We start from the raw sequence: 21,571 nt of genomic DNA on the forward strand, positions 1-21,571 counted from the left end.
ACGCGATGAGGGCCGTAAAAGAATGCGTTATAAAATCTATCAAGAAATAAAGTCTATAATAGATCTAAGGTACATCAAACTGTTTTTGATAAGGTAATTTATATGAAAAGGCTAAACGTGAGCTTTTCCGGTCTTCCTGGTAAAAACACACGCAGTCTCATACAGACTATGCACTTTTACTACTTTAACTGTAGGGACAAGGAGGAATCTAGTGCATATTACTGAAGTTCATAATATCGTAACATTTCTGTATAAAATGCAAATAACACGGACTGAAGAGCTCTGGATAATTATGCTTTACTTTATAATAAATGTCAAATCATCTTATAAGGGTTTTCATGTGCATGGTACGATAAAAGGAAGTGAAAGTGGTATGGTAGCTGAAGAATTTAAAATATTTAAAGGTATTATTCAAATCAAATTTCATATGAGATATATACGAAAAATATATATCATTGTTTTTGGGTGTAGCAGGATGCCTGTGTTTGTGTACGTGTGTGTGTGTGTACGTGTGTGTGTGTGTGTGTGTGTGTGTGTGTGTGTGTGATTGTTTATGTACAGTATACATGTACATGCGTTCAGAGTGTAGCTACATTCGACAGCGCTTGTATTTGTACGTGAGTGTATAAGATTACGTGTCCTATGTTCGTGTGCGTGTATGGGGGGGGGGGCTTGTGCCTGTGAGTGTGTGTGCGTGTATGTGTGTGTGCGCGCGTACACGTATTAGTGTGTGCGGCACTGCGTGGCAGTGTTGTTTGTATGCAAGTTCCCTCACACAATTAATGTAAGTTGATAAACATTCAAACAAGGCCCATCCAGAGAGATATTCCATCCTGTAAATAAGACAGTTTAGACAATTGGTCTTGGATCAGCGTAACTGTTGATTGTAATTACGGTAGGACACGACCAGTTTTTCTCTAGACCAGAGCGTAACCAGCAACAATGACCATTTTCAACCCACTCCTCTGTACCCTCAAACCGAGTCCCGCGTGATTGGTCGAGATTGGACGTGATTGGACGCCATCGTGCCGTGTATGAGACCATCAACACAACACAACGCACTTAGTGGAGGAATATGTATTTCCCCGACAGTCATCGTGACACTAGGGTTAGAGAGGCGTGATGAATTTTCAATGGCGCCATTGTTGGTCTTCGCGTGCAAGGGCTCATTGAGGGAAACTGTTGGAATGGCAAGACGGAAGGCGGAAATAAATTAACGCGTGTACAATCATTTAAGTATTTAGAATTAAAGTTTTATTTAAAGGCATTGACATTTCCGAAGACGGTGGCTGAATTTGATGGTAGAAATCGTCTTTTTACTGGTCATTAAATATGACATTGTCGCAACTTTGATTTTTATAGTCCAAAATATTTGTGAAATAAATATATGGCATTAATACCGTGACAGGTCACCCCCACCACAAAATGGATATTTTATTGCTATATTTTCTCATTTTGAGGTTTTCAACATTTCTGTAGCATTTTTGTGCTATTTTTGATAAAGTAGCTCATTTTTTCATTTGCCCAATTATGGTGTAGGAATGCAGAAATTATTGGGTAAGATAATGAAATATTCGAAACGCCCACTCTAGTAATTTATAAACAAATAAAACCCTACGATACATTTCTTGAATTTTAAATATTTCATTTATTCACCAAGTGCATTGCGTTTCATCGATGTAGCAAGAACGTATATAGAATCACTACTCTGCAAAGGTCGTTTTCTTGGGACAGTCACACTGAAGTTGTCGGGGGGTTGGAGGGGCGGGGGCATTCATCTTGCTTCCACGGCCCTAAAACCAATGTACAACAAGTGCTGAATAGATACATGTAAATAGTGGTCAATGCTGCAATATAGGGGTCAGTTGCTCAACAGTATTCTCTCCTGATAATTGCTCCAATTTTTAAGACCAATAATTAGGTCGACATTATGATGAGATACCAGTACATCCACAATTGTCCGCGTAACTTAAGTCAGTAACTGTCTGAAAAATAAGCCGTATATTTCCTGTTATAAAACAGGGACAATATTTGTCTTATTTGAATTACATTTGATTTGTCTTAGCACAAAATTGTCCCTTAGTATGATCTGGAAATTTAGATTAGTTTTCGAACTGGTGTCACGTCGTAAGCCAGCCCCTGTAGATAACGCAATTGCAACAGAGAAGACAGGTCTAGATGGGGAGATGCCTGAATGTGTTGTGAAATTGCGAATTGCAATGACATCTGGAACACCTATCGCAATGATCTCAGACAACACGAAGATCTATTATTAAACACACTCCTTCTGTTATCTGTCGAAAATAGAGAAAAAAAAACACTATGCTACATCCAACGTTGAAGTCACAATCAATTGACTGCATAGTCACGAGTATTCAAGGTAAGCTATTTGCATTGTAGTCGCTTGAATTTTAGAAATTTGTGGCAATACTCCTCTGAAATACCTATCAGATCACCCTAGTCACTTTTCAAAAAAAAAAAAAAATAATAATAATAATAATAAAAAAATAATAATAATAATAATAAATTAGTTGAGTATTAACATTTTATTATCAAAGGCGTTAAAGCAAAAACGATCGCCATTCAGATATGGACATGTGATACACAGCAATTGCTTTGCTTATTTGACGGGTAAGACTTGCAGTAAGTGTAGGTCGATTAAATAAGGAAAGGGCAACTTTGATTTGAAATATCTATAATAAGAATTAGTTACCCATTTCAAATAAATTTTACAAGTTCAAAGTAAATGAGCAAATCATTGCTGTTTGCAAAACTGCTACAAAAGGATCTGGAATGACATCATGAATGTTTTAACATCAACCTAGAAATATTCGTGCTGGTCGTTAAATATTTCAAGACATAACCTTAATTTGTGAAATATACGGGATTTGTATGTGACATATTGAGCTGTATAGAAAGACATGTTGAGGGGCGTTTTGCTGTCTGGCTCTAGGTAGGTGTTTATAGTAAGTGAAAATTATTTATTTTATTTTTATCGGAGGACCTAATCTCTGCCTTAGACAGTCCGAATGAGTTGTCATTAAAAAGCAGCTCACTATACAGAACCAAATAATACACTAACATGATCTTGCTTATAGGATTCTATAAATAGGTGTATCTTCGAGTAGGTTGTACACAAGAGAAAGGCAACAAAGAAAAGGTAGAAAAATTTTTACATTAACAGTGTTTAGATCTATTGTCGTACTTGTTCGTGTTGTTCGTTCGTATTGTTGTACTGTAAATTCACAATATTTGTATTTGCTAATTAGTGCACACCAGTGAATTTTCTCTTTGTATACAGAGACGACGCAGAAGTACATGTACATGAAAAGTATTTAAATTTTAAACATATTCTCACTGTATAATATTGTAAGTGGGAGGCCTGGTCAGTCAATATTCAGCGCTGGCATATCCGTGAACTTGGGGGCAGGGTGGTTATCCATCTCTCCTGACTCCCTGTTCCTTTACATAATATTGCGTGGGACAATTGAAGCTATGCTTGAGGTCATGATGGTCAGTGTTGCCTGGTTTTGTATAAGTCGGCTTGTTTTACTATTTCGGAAGGGAGAAAGGAGAGAAAGAGACTACCTCCCAAGGTAAGGGGGGGGGGGGGGCGTGGTTCACTATGCCCTGCAGTCCCAACATTTGACATGGGAGTCTATCATATCATAATGTATAATCCTTGCTTTTGTTATATTTGTGAACGTGAACGAGTATTATTGTACAAGCTGTTGCTCTGGGGTATATATAACCCAGTGTTCAGTTAGAGTCGAGTTTTGTTGCCGATTAGCTTCAAGGGTTTACTACGTCTGGGTGCCGACATTACATATAGCCAGTGAGAGAGCAAGCGTTTTACGTTTATAAATATTCCTACATTTTCTCTACCTTAAAATCAAACAATTCATCAATATTTAGTTTTCTTCTCGACAAAACTGCTTCATAGCTGTAGATTTTAAGCTGTTAACAAGGTCCACAGTAAAGCGGACTGTGTCAGGCCCAGTATTGTGTTGTATTCTAAGGCAAAGTATGCATTGATCGGAAGCGCACATATGTAGGTAATGCACAATACAGCACCATGTACATAATAGAAGCTGGGTGTATTATGTAACCAGATCAGATTTTGGTCCGGTCAACATACACGATGTTTTCTTCTAATATAGGCTTCTAGCTTACACAGTAGAATGATGGGAGGATAGCGGGCAAGTTGCATGTGACGACCACAGAGTTAGTAAGTGAAACTTCTGTTAGTGCATGTTGAACAACATTGAAGAAAACGTCCTTGTGCACAAATGTATTCAAGCAACACCCTTTGATATGACGAAGGGAGATCTAGCGACGTGGGAGTTTGACTACCTGAGATATTGATACAGAAGAGGACGGAGATAAGGCTCGAAAAGATGTACAAGGTAGCTGGCGACAGCTGTGTACGATCGAGGATATGGAGATATTTGTATATCGATCGTTGGCTAGAATGTACTGCACTTTGTAAAAATGAACGTAGTTCCTGTCGTGTGTGTGTGTGCGCACGTGTGTGAATGTGTATGGGTGCCTTGTATACTGTGTTTGAATGTGTGTGTGTGTGTGTGTGTGTGTGTGTGTTTGCATGTATAAATGTAAGGGCGTGCGTTCTTTTCTTAGTACGTATGGACGAGCGAGTAAGGTAGAGGTGCATGAAATATGACTGATATGCGTGTGTGTTATGATACACTGTTACTTGTACGTGCCTCTGTGTGCGTATATAGGTGTGTGTGTGTGTGTGTGTGTGTGAGAGAGAGAGAGAGAGAGAGAGAGAGAGAGAACGAGTTTTTCATTTGTTATCAGCGACGAAGCCAGTCGGGTGGTAATTTTTTTCAAATATGTGATACATGTTGCTTTTGTTGTGTGTAAAGCAAGTCCTTTCTACTGGGGTGAGGGGGGGGGGGAGGGTGAATCTCGCAGTCTGCCCTCCAAAATTTGGTGGGATGTCATGACATCAGCTCGCGCTATCTCTCAAAACCGGCCTAATGTATTCCACTTATCCACCTTCACAGAAGGTAACAGTAGCCCTTGCTATCATTTCAGATACACACAACAGGACAGCACCAGAGAGAGAGGTATATAGGCTACCCTCGGCCGCATCCACGTGATGTCTCACCGCCCATAGACGTGAAATGGTCGACTTAATGTCAGATACATGATGTGGGAGACATTCAGTACAATTTGGACAAAACATTCACTGCTGTGACGATACACCAGCTCTAAAATCAATATCTATTTTAAAATAAAGAAAACAGCAACATCTTATGACCCTTCAGTCAGGAAGTACTAGGGTACATACACTGCTGAAGGGACGAAGAAACATCCCTTTCTTCTAGCCACTAGTAATCAACAGACGTAAGATATTACAGGACTGATATAGGCCCATTGCATCGCATCAGCTGAGAAGTTAAAAAAGTGTCACACGGCGTGGTTATACAAGTGCAAGAGTTGGTACTTGGTTACATTATACGGAGACAAATGCATGTAATTCCATGAATTGTGCCTGAAAACGGTTGCGTGAACTCCCATGAAGGACCTACATCAAGTGTGTGATCTCGATACTTTAACAGTGTTGTAAATCAATCTGCAATATGCGGAGGGTGAGGTAAGTTGTTGATATTTATATAAAATGATTTTAATAAGTACTGGTAATAAAGAAAGTTTGACAAAGGGAGCGATATTTTCAGCTGTTAGTTCTTTCAAATTGGTGACTGGTAATTAAGAAAATTTCAGAGCGATTTTTAAAAGTTCACTTATAATATTGAGTAATATTAAAAATAACACGAAAGTCATGTAGCCTGTTTTGAAAGTTGGTATTAGAACGTGACACGGAATCAGTGTTGTTTTCCCACGCGGTCGCACAATACTTGGTCCCTAGCTACCTAAGACTAGACAGTCGAGTAAGTGACTCTGATGTTTGCCTTGGGTCATATTAGATGGTCGATTTTTTTATGTACAGACACAGTATATACATGTACATGTATTTGTACAAACAGCCGTGGCCTGCGTCTGTCGGCGTCGTTGTCGCTGTGCACTTTCCACCATATACATGATAGGTCAGGTGATCTTACTGCACCCCTATGCACTACATATCTACCTGTAGATGGGAAATACTAAAGGTGTGATTTTTTTCTCATTTCAGAAGAGACCTGGGTATTGTGCTCTTGCTAGCATCGTGTGGGATATTTGTCATATATTACTACAGTTTTAATACCAATTTCAATGTCCCAGGTATATAATCGTATCTCTCTCTCTCTCTCTCTCTCTCTCTCTCTCTCAAACGAGTCATATTGGGTATGTGGCATTTGGGAAATATTTGTAAAACATGGCGGATTTATACCTAAAAGGCACTGATTTCGGGCAGTTTTGATAAGAAGATTCGCATGGATGAGGGTTTTAATGAACGATATCATTAACTGCATTAACAAGATGGTGATCTAGAATTAAAAAATAATTTAATGCTCTTCCTTGCAGCAGTGATTTCAGATGAAAATGAAAAGAGTCGTACAGTCGAAGACAGTAATCGACCAACAAAAAATAAAACTAGAAGACGATCAAAATCACACCACGTGCTAAAAATTCTGGGACATCCGGTTGAACCCTACACACCTCTTACATTGCCAAAGAAACAAGGCACGGATACGTCCTGCAAAGGCGAGCCAGAACAGAATGCAAGTTTCGCCATAGTCGGCTACTACCATTCCGAGCCTCCTAACTGTAAGATAGCAGCGTGTCAACTGAACAGGGACAGGGTACCGAGTAAAGTGTACGCAAAGCCAGTGAAACCCGTGCTAAGTTTAAACGATTCTGTCACAGTGGTCGTCAAAACGGCGCATCGGTTAAACCTTACCATGCGTCTAATTGACAGCATACACAAATTCTACCCTGGTTTGAAAATTTTGGTAGTTGATGACAGGCTGCCAAATCTCTTATCAGACAACGAGACTTCTCGACAGGATGAAGTGCGTTGGAGGAAATACGTCACAAGATCCGGGGACTTGATCTACTACTTCCGGATGCCGGGTGACATAGGAATCTCACGCGGTAGAAATGCTGGTCTTAGCCAAGTGCAGACAAAATATTTTCTTCTTCTGGACGACGATTTTATATTCTTGCCCGAAACAAACATCCAGAAAATGAAAGAGATTCTAGATCGAAGCAATATAATGGTGGTAGGGGGGTTTATTAACGATAAATATGGCGTCCGCGAACCTGCAATAAACGGGATTTTCAGGGTGCACCAGATGGAAGGGCAGGACCATGGCATGCTGAACGAGTACCCATACACCGCATATGAACCCGTACGGTGCTTTCCCCAGTGTTATGTGGTCGACTTTGTATTCAACTTCTTCCTGGCACGTACTGAGGGCATACTCCAAGCCGGTGGCTGGGATAACCAGCTCATGGTGGGGGAGCACAGAGATTTCCTCCTAAGGCTGAGAAAATACGGCTACAAAGTCGCCGTCTGTAATGACGTAACCGTGATGCATGATCCATATAATTTAGACCTACGCAATAACGCGGCGAAGTTAATAAGGGAAAAATACAGGCCCATAGTGGTCAACAAATGGGGCCTCAGAGGCTGGAGGAGATGTGATTCCAAGATGGAGTATCTTACGTTTAAATGCAGGAAGGCGGGATGATTTAAAGTCCACGTGCTAACTCAATGGTTGCCAAATGCAGCGTGACACTGCTCCACGAGGTGGCGTAGCTGTATCACCAAAGATCATGGAAACCACATTCTTATGAATGTCTTTTGAAATCGTTTCGTGATAACCAATAACGTGATACGTTTTTTTTTTTACTCAATAAATATTTTTCTGTGTGTGGTATACTGTTAGCCCCATGAAATAAATAAAAGTGAGATCAATCCAAATGTCTGTTTATACTATAACCGTTTTTCCCTTATGCAGTCATGTCTTTTTTTATTTAATATGACTTAAAAGAAGCAGCGGTTATGCGTTAACGAGTTAAATCACGTGTCTGTCATTTTTACTGAAATAAACTGAATGATGCAACATGTCGAGTGCAATCAGACGTAATGTTAACGATCGAACGTTGCTGCCATATTACATATGACCTTTGACCTCTCTGTCATCCTTCATTACAGCATTTCCCACTGTAACCCACTTGTACAACTTATTTGGATGTGAGAATCCGAAGTAGAGAATCCGCAATCTTTTTGTATTGCTTTATTGAATCACATCTAGAATGTACCAGTACATGCAGAGGATGCCAAGCAACAATAAGGCTCTTGTGATTATCCGTCATAAAGTCTGTAAGTACTAGCGTCAGGGTCGTCATGGTTTACTTCATCCTTTGCTTCTTTTTGTGTATCAATGGAAAATTATCCAACACTAAGTTGCTTCTCCGTTTCCTTTCTTAAGAAATCTTTTTTATATTTGGAGGTAAGTCTTCGAACAAGTTCTAAACATTGAAAGGTATTGTAACTGTTTAATGCATTTAAATTTAGATTTTAACAAAATAATAAATAAACTACAAAAGCACCCAGAGAGCTCAACCTCTGTCAAGACAAATAATTAAATAATAATTAAACATCATAGCCAAAATCCAATAATCTTTTCCTTGGCTTGGCCCATTTGTGACCCATTCTGAACATTTCATCAAAATCTGTGCATAATTAATGGATGAGGAAATGAATCATCTCCAAAATCTTATCTTTTCTTCCTTTGTTCATACGTGACCTATATTTCATCAGATTGGCCCATTTGTGACATATGCTGAAATTTTAATTAATTAATGAATTTATCAATAAATCATCACCAAAATCAAATCAATCATTCCTTGGGCCATTTGTGATCAATCGTGACATCAACATTTGTACAAAACTCATGAATAATTTAACTCACTAATTAATTTATCACTTAATTAATCAATGGATCATCACCAAAATCCTATCATTTCTTCCTTTGTCCATTTTTGACTTATCATTAAAATTTCATGAAATTAGCCCATTTGTGACCCATCCCGAAAAGGTTCATTAAATATGTACATAATTAATTTCTAATATTACTAACTTCTTAAATTATTACTCAGTTTATGGATCATCATCCATATCTAACAATTGCTTCCTTAGGCCACCAAAACTTGGATCAAAATCCCTTTACTTTTTGCATAATGCTCTCACCAGACAAACAAACGGAAACGAAAACTTAACCTCCTCCATTGTCGGAGGTGATAAAAAGATTAAAAAAAAAAATATTATGGGTGGGGTATATCTCAACATGGGAGGCTACGTGATCCCTCAAGTGGCGCCCCCTTCAAAGGTGCTAGGACACGTGACCCAACCGGATAGCCCACTCAGTGTCTCATCGGAGTTTCAAGGCTATTGAGGCATACATATAGGTTTTTTGTTTCGCAGCGATCATATTACTGTAATACAGTATGTACACGGAACAGAGATTGGCGGCTTATGTGGTAGAGTAGCTAAGAAGCTATAATAGCAGGGTACGGCGTGTCAGCTGTGCCCGGGATCCGCCATCAAATCCAGCATTGTTTTCACTTGTCTCAGTCATCATCTCTCTCATTATCATCATCACTATCATCATCATCATCATCATCGTCGTCGTCATCGTCATTCTCAGTCAAACTCCTTCTAGTCGTTGCTGTGATGGGGACTGTCGTGACGCTAGACGCAGCTATGAAACACAAAAAGGGAGTTCAGTACAAACGCCGCGGTTAGTATCCGTGGCCCAAACCGGACCTTCTCTAGATACATAATCAGACATAAGTACTGAAGTAACGGATTGAGATAAAAGATATCTTAAATTACATTTTATACTTAAGAAATGAATCTACGTTAGACGTAAAATACGGAAAATTACCATTAACTTTGAAGAAGCATCTGCGTTTGGAGAGCCTTCCATGGCCATGATTTTGGTATATATAGTTCCTTTTAGAACACAACGCCATTAGGGTAGTATACTTAAACATTTTCAACATTCATCACAGACCACGTGGAAGAGGTGACTTCAAAGATAACTACAAGCTTCAGAGTGAGGACACTCTTGCTCACAGTTCTCGTATGGTGATTTGTTGCAGAAACGCAATGCTGTGAGAACAGAACAGCCATTTTGTGCTTTTTTTATTAACCCCATTGGACACCTGTCGCGTGAATCGAAATGTGCAATCTAGACCAATTCTGTTAAGCTTTTAGGACGAAAGGGACAATTTTCCACGAAACAGGATTGTTACCCTTGTTGAAGAAATACCGTGCTGCCTACAAGAAGTAATTGTAGTACGAGGTAGAGTCAGATTGTTAGACAAGGGGACTTTATGCACACATGTTGATGCTAATTTTGTGTAAAATTAATGAAAGTTGGAACTGCCCTTTTTAACATGAACATCTTTTATCTCTGTGAAAATCACTGTGGAACATCAGATTTGAGCGGACGCATGCTCTTAATTTGAATTAATGGTATAAAATACGGATATCGTTACGGGTGTTTTCTACTTTCTGTCCAGTGAGACGATTAAGATTTGGTGTCCGCAGTAAAATCACTATTTAAAATAGTTCACAGCTCTGAGGTGATTCTTTGTAAACAAAAACACGTGAAATTCATGGTGGGACAACCATTTTTTGACCAATTGTGTAGTTTTGAGTAGGATAACTACCACTAGTGCGTTTTATTATATGCTTTCAATTCGATTTCTTCCCATAAGAAACAGAGGTAACCTACAAGGTAGTCAAGATTAATTTGAATAAAATGCAGTATTAGGCCTTTTTTGCCTGTCTGAGTAATTTTTGGGTTATTATTATAATTATTATTATTATTTTTTTTGGGGGGGGGGTAGGTGTATTAAAAACTCGTAGCAGTAATTTGTATGCGTTGCTATTGCTGGTTATGGTCAACATTTCAAATCTCACCCAATATAAATCAGTAGCGGTTCACACAACTAAAATTTCCTGCCTGTTTTATGAACAGAAATACATTGCCTTAGTCCCTTACCAACAAGTAGTTATACTCTATTTCAAACGAACATTTATGGGAATACGTTGAAATGTAGCAAGGTTTTCATTGTGAAAGATAAGATCAAGTTTCGGTTCAAAATTCTTTGTTGGGACAAGCACACGACAGTAATGTTTTCTAAACAAAAACTCACACGAATGAAGCGGATCCTCTTCTTTCGTGACCTGAAATGTTAATGGATCATTGTTAACCACATATTCAGCCACTTCATGTGAATGCCATGCTGCATGTGCATGTAGTGATGTCTCAAAGGCTTAACGTGCGCGTTTGATCTTCAAAAAAAAAAAAAAAAAAAAAAAAAGAAAATCGCCCTTTATTTCCAAGGTATACAATTTACATTGTACAAAACCATCGATAAAAAGCAGTTTTGAGATCAAAACTCCCAAAATCAAGAGAGAAAATAGTTTAAGGCTCTTTTTACTTTACGAGAATGACTATCAAACTAGAATCTCATATATATATATATATATATATATATATATATATATATATATATATATATATATATATCAAAAACAGGTGTATGGATTATCGATAACATACCATGGTGATCAGCGATAAATTCGAGAAAAAACAACATTTTTTCTTATTCCATGTATAACGCGCTTTTCATGCCTGTGGCAATCTTTTTAAATGCCAACAACGGTTCATGAAACCACAGAGTCGTGAAATGACCATATAAGTACAGGCGATTTTTACTTGTTAGGATTTAAGCAATTGGACATATACTTGTAGGCCTTAAAGCTGTTTTTAGGGTCATTCCACAAAAAAGGCCAATCTGTAAGTACCGTCTCAATACACTAAGCAAAGTCCATGCTCAATACACTAAGCAAAGTCCATGGATAATCGATTAGTCTTAACACAGATGTCCACTATGAAAACACAATGGAGACAGATGTTGAAGGCTTTTATTAATGATGGTATACATAAAAATTCAAACTCGATGATGGATGAAAAGATTTTTTTTCATATTATTGGTTAGGGTACACCTTGTTTACTTTAGAAATGTGTTGAAATTTCGAAGGTAAAAAAAAAACATTTTGCTTTGCACGTCAGCCAATCAATCATCCAGCTCTCGAAAAAAGAGGGCTTTAACAACAAAAAATAAATAATAATAATAATAATAATAATAATAATAATAATGATAATAATAATAATAATAAATAAAGAAAAGAAAAAAAACACGCAAATGATTTTCAAAGAAACTACCTAGTTGACACACGGACTCACTTCAACGGTCATGCACACAACGTCCGAGGGGCATGTGCGCAAGTCGACCATTATTTTCTTCATTATCATTTTATCAGTTTACATGATACATCGAAAACTTTCACAGAAACATGGTTCATTACACTACCTTTTCATAATATACATAGCCATCTCTGGGTACAAGAACCGAACTCCCGCCTTCACTGATGGCTACCGAGTTAAGCTGACATTGTGTGGTGGCTGTGGCGGAGTTTACTTTGTAATTGAACGACTTGCATCTATTCTCCGCCAAACATTTAACGGTGCATTCTCGGACGCTCTTGACTTGAGTGCGGTCCAGGTCGTCCCCTCCTCTTAAGATGCGGTTGACAGTATTGACGCCGCCAATGTTATCCATTCTGGTCATTACAACAGTGCGATATGCTGGTTGAACCGAATTCAGTTGGCAAACTGCCGCAAAAAGGAACACCAGGATAAATGAAAACATGGCTTTTAGTCGTTAGTTTTCTGCCACGAAATGCATCAGCTGCTCAGTTTTGCTTGTTTTGATAATGTTTTGATGGCCTTTTAACAGTACACCATAACGCGGACATCGTATAGATACTGGGCTACTAGTAAAGGCCGTCAAATCGGACTCTACTTGTCATCTAATTTGGAGTAAACTGTACAGAGTGTTTGCTTCCCCAGTCATCAAAGGTCAACACGAGGTTTCGAACGCTGTGAAAAGACACCTCCTTGTCCTGTCATTGAGACGCGGCGTCCCTTCACGTGCAGTTTATTGAATAATGTGTCATTAGTCAGTGCAGGTGGCGATCATTGTACGTTCTCCCGTTACCATGGATTGAATTGCTGTATAACCTGTCATATCCATTAGCGGTATGGTACACACTGGCTGATGCCATCAGATGCCCTTCTTGTAAACACCTTATAGATGTTAGTTCTTCTAAAGAAGACGTAATGAAGGAAATTGGAGTTGAAGAATACCAGATAATTGATCGTACGCTTGTTCTGATGTCACAAGAGACATTTTGCTGGGAAATTTGACTCACAGCTACGGTTTATGTATAGTTTGTTGACAGAATTCGACTTTAAGGTGCTGTCGTAGATTAACAATCTAAATCACGGCTATTATTAAGATGGCCAATCTCAACCAGATTTTAATGTAATGTCCTGTTATTGTGAGTTACCCACTGGTCGGTACTGGAGGTCAATGGAAGAAGATGGGACCCGTCCTTTCCCCTTTTCCAAAATAATGACCAATCCAACTGAAAACCCTTGCCAAAAGAGAAGGAAACAATTATCTAATTAGACTTTTGGAATTACCTCAAAGTACAACGACGATATTTCTTGTGTTTGTTAAATTGCTAGCTACATATACCGCTGTCACATGGTAGCAGTAGCGGGTAAAATCTTCCCACGTTTTCTTGAGCAATTTGAGATGGATGGACAGGTTGCAGTATAAATGTATATTTAGTTATCATTGTTTTTTTCATTGATAAATTGCATGCTGTTTCTCGGCTTTTTTTGACGCGTTGCATGTCTCCCCTCTCATCATACAAAAAGAACGCCTGCAAGAACAGAAGACCAGTAACGTTTGAGATATGAATAGTTCACACGAAGTCAATTTAGACACAAAATGACAGATTGGCGACAAAAAGATAAGATACCTAATGGTATCGAACAATAAGCAATGCGTGAAGAACAGAGACCGGTATTTAGCTGATGTCTACTTCAAATCGCTCTACCGGGCACACATCTTAGATAAAGCTGTCACAAAAACACTTTAACTTAACTCAATACGTTAAACACTTAATTGTTTATGTGTGTGTGATTTGAATCACATATCAGAAATGTCAGGTCTTGGTGACCTGCCAGAAATCATGATAAATAGCAGGTCAACGTCATAATAGCTTAACTGTACTCGCAAAAACTATAGAGCCAAAATCATTTTTAGATGAAAATACAGTGGGATACTCTCACATTTGCTTTCTTTAAATTATGTCAAAGTTTCTGTTCGAGTTGTTTTTTTTTTAACAAGAGACTTATATGCTTTGCTTCTAGCTCCATCTATCGGTTTGGAAGTTTGCAAAACTTGAACTTTGAGGTATGAAGTGACAGCGCAACATGAACTGTAACAGGTGTGTTTATATGTGTAGTTCGTCCGTTGGAATCGACAAAGAGCATCTAGTCATCCTATGAGTTAGTGATTTGTATTCTGAAAAATAGCTATCGGTTTTTTTCTGAAAGCATATGGTGCATTTATACGTGGATGAGCACTTAAATTTACTATTTACATACATGTAATTAATTTTGTATCATATTTTCAGCGTTATGGATTTATGCATATTCATCCCTCTCTGTAGCAAGCGTGTTTAATTTATACTCTGTCAGTTTTTCCCATTATGGGTTTACATATATTTACCCCTCTAAGAAACAAGCGTATTTATTTTCCACAACTTCAATTGTCTATTTCTATGAAACAAATGTACACAGTCAGAAGAACAAATGTAAGTAATTGAATTGTCTGGATCTATGGTTAGTTTTGTATCTTCACCGGAGGTGTTCTACATGTGATCCATATTTGTCTATATAACGGTAAGTGTTCGGTTTTCCCAGAATTGCTGTCCAGCCTTCTGTCTACGTGAAGCAAACATCTATGTGGGGAGTTTTGCCTGGAAGGAAAGTGGAAGAGTTGATTTGAACGGTCTTTTCTTACCTGTTGACAATTTTTAAAGAGTTTTGGATTCATTTGCATCAAGATATATATTGGTTTCCTGGTTAAATTACAATTCAACATTTGCCTTGGCTAAGAAAAAAATAAAGTTAAGTATATATTTTTCGGATTAGATTAAAAAACAAACACCAAAAACCCTACAGAACTTTTACAGGTGCTACAGCTACGTCAAATACTTCCTCGCTGTTTATTGCCCATTGCCCATCCTATTAACCATTCCCTATATATCAAATTGATTTATAATTTTGAAAACGTCTTGTGTTAAATTATATGTTGCTGTGTTTACAAGAACACACAAGGCGCATTCAGAACAAGATGATCTGCAGAATAACAGATACGCGGATCAAATTTGGTGCCACCTGAAAGCATGCCGAGACTTAATTGCTCTGACCCCTGCTGGGGCGGCGAGCGGGGGAATCAAGAATCCTTTCTCAAGAGCGAGTTATATGTGATACGCGAACGAGTTAGTCCACAGATCATCTTTGTTGTGAATGCTCTCACATACCAGTGTAATATTCATACATCTGGCGTCCCTCCACCTGATGTTTGGCGCACAGGGCGCGGTATCCCCCTGATGCCTGGAAGCTTTCAAACGCTTTGTTCCACCATATGGGAAGAGGAGAGTCTTTTTTGACTAAGATTCCTGTTCCATTGGCACAACGAGTGGCGTCTGATGCAACGCTAAGTTTCTTCAAACCCTTAGTAAAGACGTCGTAGGGGTTATAGCTATAGTAAAATCCGTCAGCCTAAAATGTGGAATTTTTCATCATTTGAAGTAACTTTAACCATTGCTTGTATAGAAGGCTTTTGCTTTTACTCATGGCAAATTTAGAGAAAATCCATGTCGAAATTCATAAAGTAATTTTGCCGATTTTTCAATAATATTGCCTTGGACCCAATTCCCATGCCTTGATAGATCAACCAGGATCGACCCATACTGAATCAGATAGGGGGTACTAAACTGTCGTTATTAGCTTCAGTAGACGTTTCAGAAATTTAGGCCGCTTAAGCTAAAAGAAATTTAAGGAGAATCTCCTCGATCCTGCTAAATCTACTTAGGTATGGGAAAAGGGTCTTATTAATAACTATTATTATTTTTATTATTAATATTATTATTATTATTATTATTATTATTATTATTTTCTATCTGTGAACCTACCGTTCTGTTCAAGACCATAGCCCGAGCCTCGGCTGCATCTCTAGCCCACATGGTGCCGAATCTAGTCTGTCCCTGACTTCTAAGACAATCAGGACTCGCATACCACCCTTTTACAAACACTAAAACACAGATCGTAGAAATGAATTGCAATAATGGAATGAATTTTAAAGACTTTTTATTTAAGAGGTCGGTACCACTTTGAAACAGTCTACAATTTCTAGCGGCGCGTTGGACCAATTTGAATCTTTTCAAGGAAATGACATAAACTGCTAATGCTCTGCATCATTAACATGTCAATTTGTAAATAGGCACGTGAAGTATTTAACTAACGCAGCTTTTTGGTTCAGGCTAACGGCCCTACTTTATTCATCCTTGAATAAATGCCATGAATTACAAAGTTTAATTTAAGAGAAAGGATTTCCTTCGCATAACGGAAAACGGAAAATGAGCTATAAGTCTTCGTACCTATCAGATTTTCATGAAGGATGTTGATATCTGGACTATCTGGATGCACAAAGAGACCCAGGAGCGAGGGATAGAACGGCTTGGTAAAATCGAAAATGTTCTTCCGATAGGTTGTTAGACCCCATGAAATACACGCGTCAAACCAGCCTGCACTCAGACCTAAAAAGTATCAAGATGGAGACATTTTGAAGTCACACATCTCCAGAAATGCACTGCATGACGTCACGCTTAGCCCACTGCGCATTCGTGCACTTTTAATGAGTTGCTAGATTGCCATAGGAAAATGAATGGGTTCGCGATTCGTGGGTAATTCGTGATAATTGACAAACTAACGGCCTGATGCCGATAGACAGCAACGCTGTGCTATGCTTCAAGCAACTCCTGACCAAATATCGCTAGGGTTTTTTTTTAAATCTGTTGTACACACTTTCTTAGAAGTTTGCCGTGTATTGCCTAGCCTACCCTCATTAAAACGCACATATTTTCAGAAATAGTGATTTTAGACGGTAGATTCACTCAGAAACAAAGGCATACTAATTCGTTGCCGATAGCACCAGCAGATAGCAGCACCATACAGAGTCTGATTAAAAACTTTGATGGCAATTGAATAAATTTTACCACTGTACAATGGAGTAAAAAAAAAAAAAGCACTTGGCACAAATGTGAAACTGCCCAGTGCAAGGCCAAGACTTCAAACAGTATTTTCAATCATATTATCAGATTCTACATAAATTGACTGACAATATCACTACTCAGTATTAGGCTTCGTTCACATGGAATGTCTATTTTCTAAAAATCTATTTTCTATTCGCGCTATCTTATGATCACGGTCTGTGCCCTGAATATCCCGCGGCGTAATTACTGGCAGCGTGAGCCAGTTACTTATAGTAACTTATAGTAACTTATAGTAACTGGCTCGCGCTGCCAGTAATTACGCCGCGGGATATTCAGGGCACAGACCGCGATCATAAGACATACCGCGAATAGAAAATAGAATTTAGAAAATAGACATTCCATGTGAATGAAGCCTTAACTAATCTCTTAATCCAAAATTCCTATCATCATTTAATAATAATGCACAATTCTCTTTAAGATTGCTATTTATTTTAAATTTTAATGCTGCAACTGTTCCAAAAAAATCTTGTAGTAAAGGAAAAATGCAAATAAGAAGTGGAAGACCAATTTTACCGACATTATTCAATTATTTGAATATAAAAAGAATAAGATCACGATTTAACAAATTAAAATAATATTTCATGAACTCTTTCATGAATAACATATTAAACAAAATTAAAGTTATAAATTAGTGGTAATGGCTTATTCTGGAATATATGACCTCTGCACATCATCAGTACCTGACTTGGTACAGTATAGTTACTACTTGGATACAGAGTTAGATTTAATAATGTAACAATAAGAACAATATATATTACAATAAACTTCTCTGCACATGTCAGGCGCTTGTTACCATGAACTAACACTACTTGACAATGGGCTGAGCACTTATCACAGTCTGTGTGCGATGCCATTGTTGTGCTGTGATTGGCTAGTTGAGTCACGTGAAGCCCTACTGTAGCGCCCTCGCGTATCGCGTGAATGCTGCGCATTTCTGGCCATGGAATCCTCCACTTACGGCAAAACGTCTATGAGGAAGACTAATAGACTTTTTTTTATAGCTACACTGCCTTGCCTTGGTAGGGAGGAATAAAGGGCTTACTTGTACACTGACTAAGCTGAGTAGTGGACATGCAAGCAGTAACCCGCGTAACTTGACAAGTTATTTCTGGGCTAGCTAATACAATGCTTCAATAATAATGTATCACTGATATTAAATGCGTTATAAAATGTGTAATTACACAGGGGCGGATTTAGGCCGTCTTCTGGGTCTTCCGGAAGACGGTCAGATTTTCAAGTTTACATTGAACAGAAGGGTATCTAATTTTTTCTGTCGGAAGACGGTCAAAAATGGAAAATGGATAACCAAATATAATATGGAAGACTGTCAGGAAATATTTCTGGATCCGCCCCTGTTACATCACCCCAGCAGGGCATTTTTATTGCTCAAATTATGCTCAGTACTGTTACAAAGGAGTTATAACAACCTATCTAATTGTAACAATTTTTATTCAGTAGTTAACCAAGAGAATGGTCGGGCAGATGGAATATATCTTTCCCGTATTGTCAGACATAATCAAGTGCTAGAGGAGTCCACACTTACCCCGTCCTGCTCGGTCGTGTCCTGCTGGGCCTGACCAAAAAGTTATAAATTCTTGGTTGGACACACACTCGGAGTACTCCGTCAAGACAACCTTGCATTTCTTCCCAGCTATGGCACAGACTGTAATTAGAACAGATTAACTGACATTAACACAGCAATAAAAGTTTACATGGAAACTGTGATGCATTTGAAACGTGACGAGTTTTCCAAATGTTATCATGTGCTGTTTGGCGATTCGTCATGTTGGAAGCTTATATTCAAATCTGTTTTTGAAGAAGATTTATTAGGGTCTATTCCCACAACTTTAGATCGATCTATCACTGCGGGGAGTCTCACCAGACTACCGTCAGATAATCCCCCTTAAGTGTCCGTCCCCGCCCACTACAAGCCGTAAGGGGCAATTAACTTTCGTGTCCGCCCGGCAGACAGCTATTCAGCGCGAACCCCCAGGGAGTTAGGTCGATCCAAAGTAGGTCGATCTAATCTATGGAAATGGGGTGTTAGTTATTCGGTTACTGAGATACAAGTGTGTGAAGTATTTGAAATCCGACTTGAAAACAACTTACCTTTTTCCACAATATCGACATTGAATCCCTTGAGAACAGAACCCTCTCTGGACGAAATGAAAATTATTTATTTTCATCATGTTTTCGAAAGTGATAAACAAATGGAGATATACAGTAATTCATTTATGACATAATTAAAATTGCTGTACAGTACTCACACATATTCAGCAAAGTTAGGGCCTTCTCCACTAGCAAAGAGCCAAACCTGTAAAACAACAAGTGTCACATACATTTACGTGGCAATACACATTGTGGTCTTGTCTTTATTATGACCATAATGTACTTCACTGAATTCATTGTCATCATTTATATCTAAAATAGGCAATTTTTATATAGAAAAAATCAACCAAACAAACAAACATTCACTTTTGTAAAGCAAGTATTTAGATATTAATGAAGTCTTTCGTTATAAAACAAGCGCGCAATCTCAAAGGCAAAGAACCAAAACCTTATCTCCTTCTCCAACTCGTGCCACATCCATCATTTTTGTTCCTCAGCAACTTTAAAGTAAGATTTAAACTAAGATATCAGTTCACCTTATCATCAGCTGGACAGGAACACTGACAGCCCCCGTCACTAGTAGTAGAAGTAGTAGGCTTCCTCGCTGCTCTAGAGGTAGTAGGCTTCCTCGCTGCTCTAGTAGTAGGAGGCTTACTCGTTGCACGTGTAGCAGAGGGCATATTCGCTGCCGATCTCAACCTGTCCCATGCGTTATTGACCAACCATCCAAACGCATGACTCTCGGCGTCACCTAAGAGCGCAGACACTTGCCATTGGACAGCAAGTAGAACGACCACCTAAGGGGAATGGAGAAAACTTAAACTTGGTTCCCATACCTTGATCGATGTAACAGGATCCATCTCTGAGGGATTTCTCGCTTAATTGCTGTCGGCTTAAGCGGCTTAGATGTCTAGCACGCCTACTGAAGCTGCTGGACGATCATTAATTACCTCCTAGCGGCTTCAGTAGCCTCGACAGACATCTAACCCGTTTGAGCTGATTGCAATGTAGCGAGAATCCCCTCGAAGATAGATCGATCCACAGTAATACGGGAATAAGGGTCTGGGAATGGTCCCTTGGTGAGGGACATGTAATAAAGGGTGTTTTTGTTGCCTAGCCAAAATATATTGTGCAAAATCTATTTTTGTTCAAAATATAGAATACATTGGTAAAATTTTGGAGACACAATCTGTGTAGCTTTTGATTTGAAGCTCCAATAAAGATTCTCATTGAAAGAGACTATAGATGGTTAAAATATTATTTTTGAATGCTGTGCTTTAAAATGCATTCCCATAGATTTAGATCGATCCATCTAGATCGACCTAACTCCCTGGGGGTTCAAGCTAAATTGATGTCAACCGAGCGTGCACGGTAGTAAATTACCCCCTTACAGCTTTTAGTAGGCGGGACAGACATTTAAGCCGGCTAAGCTGACAGTAATTTAGTGAGACTCCCCACAGGGATAGATTGATCTAAAATCTGTGGGAATGGGGTCTTATATATTTATATATAACACGTTGTCATAAGTAAATGGAATGAAAAATACAGGAAATTTGCCCGTTTCGAAACGGTATACAAACACATCTGATTTAAGACTGAGGAACAAATGGAATTATGCTTCATCAATGTCAGACTTACATAAATAAGATCTCATTTTTGTCACTTACCGTGGCAAGATTCATGCTGGCTGTGTAGGTTTTGAAATACGTCTGTAAGAGCTAGTCGAGTTATACACGTGAAGAAGTAGCTCATACCTATGGTAAATGCAGCATGACATATTGATATTTAAGGAAAACATTAGTGTGTGAAAAAATGCAGCATGTTAGGTGTTAGTAACTTGTTACTGTACGTTACGCATGTGAAGATTGTCAGCTCTTAGAGACCATTCACGTACTAACTTTGGATCTCCAAGGGGATTCTCGCTTAATTGCAATTAACCTTAGCGAATTAGATGTCTGTAAACATGTGTCTGCTCACATATTGAAGCTCACAGGAGGTAATTAAATTTCTTTTAGCAGCTTAAGCAGGCATGCCCGATATTTAAGCTACATAAGCTGAGAAAATTAAGCGAGAAACCCCTTGGAGAGGGACCAATCCTGTTATATCTCGACCACACTAGAATTGTGATTGAAAATGGGCCAGTTGTTGAAAAGACAGGTGTGGATGAAACAAAGTACCTATCCCCCCCCCCCAAAAAAAAAAGGAGAATTG

At 38.6% G+C, this 21,571-nt stretch overlaps 3 protein-coding genes across 7 annotated transcripts; 1 reads left to right on the plus strand and 2 right to left on the minus strand.

The window, feature by feature from the left end:
• Window positions 1-2,876: 2,876 nt before the first annotated feature.
• LOC147761897 (N-acetylneuraminylgalactosylglucosyl-glucoside beta-1,4-N- acetylgalactosaminyltransferase 2-like) lies at window positions 2,877-7,894 on the plus strand. Of its 5 annotated transcripts, none has more exons than XM_087013831.1 (4): window positions 2,877-2,953; window positions 5,062-5,623; window positions 6,161-6,249; window positions 6,493-7,894. In XM_087013831.1, exons 2-4 carry the CDS (start codon window positions 5,610-5,612, stop codon window positions 7,659-7,661), a joined length of 1,272 nt encoding a protein of 423 aa, XP_086869957.1. In that variant the 5' UTR covers window positions 2,877-2,953; window positions 5,062-5,609; the 3' UTR covers window positions 7,662-7,894. The 5 variants fall into 5 exon arrangements, with proteins under 5 accessions (XP_086869957.1, XP_086869959.1, XP_086869960.1 ...); XM_087013833.1 differs by lacking the exon at window positions 2,877-2,953 and adding an exon at window positions 3,411-3,596; XM_087013834.1 differs by lacking the exon at window positions 2,877-2,953 and adding an exon at window positions 4,008-4,406 and having other exon boundaries at window positions 6,496-7,894.
• Window positions 7,895-8,117: 223 nt separating this feature from the next.
• Window positions 8,118-13,486, minus strand: LOC106171785 (uncharacterized). Its single transcript, XM_013552254.2, has 3 exons — window positions 12,367-13,486; window positions 11,143-11,173; window positions 8,118-9,677 (listed from the first exon to the last, which is right to left on the minus strand). The coding sequence occupies exons 1-3, from the start codon at window positions 12,703-12,705 to the stop codon at window positions 9,547-9,549; spliced, it is 501 nt and encodes a 166-aa protein (XP_013407708.2). The 5' UTR covers window positions 12,706-13,486; the 3' UTR covers window positions 8,118-9,546.
• Window positions 13,487-14,645: 1,159 nt separating this feature from the next.
• Window positions 14,646-20,172, minus strand: LOC106179674 (uncharacterized). Its single transcript, XM_013563402.2, has 8 exons — window positions 19,897-20,172; window positions 19,519-19,565; window positions 19,361-19,407; window positions 18,795-18,914; window positions 16,577-16,735; window positions 16,112-16,230; window positions 15,458-15,698; window positions 14,646-14,890 (listed from the first exon to the last, which is right to left on the minus strand). The coding sequence occupies exons 1-8, from the start codon at window positions 20,038-20,040 to the stop codon at window positions 14,856-14,858; spliced, it is 912 nt and encodes a 303-aa protein (XP_013418856.2). The 5' UTR covers window positions 20,041-20,172; the 3' UTR covers window positions 14,646-14,855.
• Between the last annotated feature and the right edge of the window lie 1,399 nt (window positions 20,173-21,571).

Source organism: Lingula anatina, chromosome 5, assembly GCF_051362555.1.
Source record: "Lingula anatina isolate TDL-2025a chromosome 5, LinAna3.0, whole genome shotgun sequence".
Classification (NCBI taxonomy): Eukaryota; Metazoa; Brachiopoda; class Lingulata; order Lingulida; family Lingulidae; genus Lingula; species Lingula anatina.

Coding starts and splice junctions, on each gene's coding strand:
- LOC106179674 (XM_013563402.2), bottom strand. CDS start 20,040: ATGCCCTCTGCTACACGTGCAACGAGTAAGCCTCCTACTACTAGAGCA. Junction 19,408..19,518: donor CCTAACTTTGCTGAATATGT/GTGAGTACTGTA, acceptor CATTTCGTCCAG/AGAGGGTTCTGTTCTCAAGG. Junction 18,915..19,360: donor TGTCGATATTGTGGAAAAAG/GTAAGTTGTTTT, acceptor TTCTAATTACAG/TCTGTGCCATAGCTGGGAAG.
- LOC106171785 (XM_013552254.2), bottom strand. CDS start 12,705: ATGTTTTCATTTATCCTGGTGTTCCTTTTTGCGGCAGTTTGCCAACTG. Junction 11,174..12,366: donor GCTATGTATATTATGAAAAG/GTAGTGTAATGA, acceptor TTAACATTTCAG/GTCACGAAAGAAGAGGATCC. Junction 9,678..11,142: donor AGAGGATCCGCTTCATTCGT/GTGAGTTTTTGT, acceptor TGTGTTTCATAG/CTGCGTCTAGCGTCACGACA.
- LOC147761897 (XM_087013831.1), top strand. Junction 6,250..6,492: donor TACCAATTTCAATGTCCCAG/GTATATAATCGT, acceptor TCTTCCTTGCAG/CAGTGATTTCAGATGAAAAT.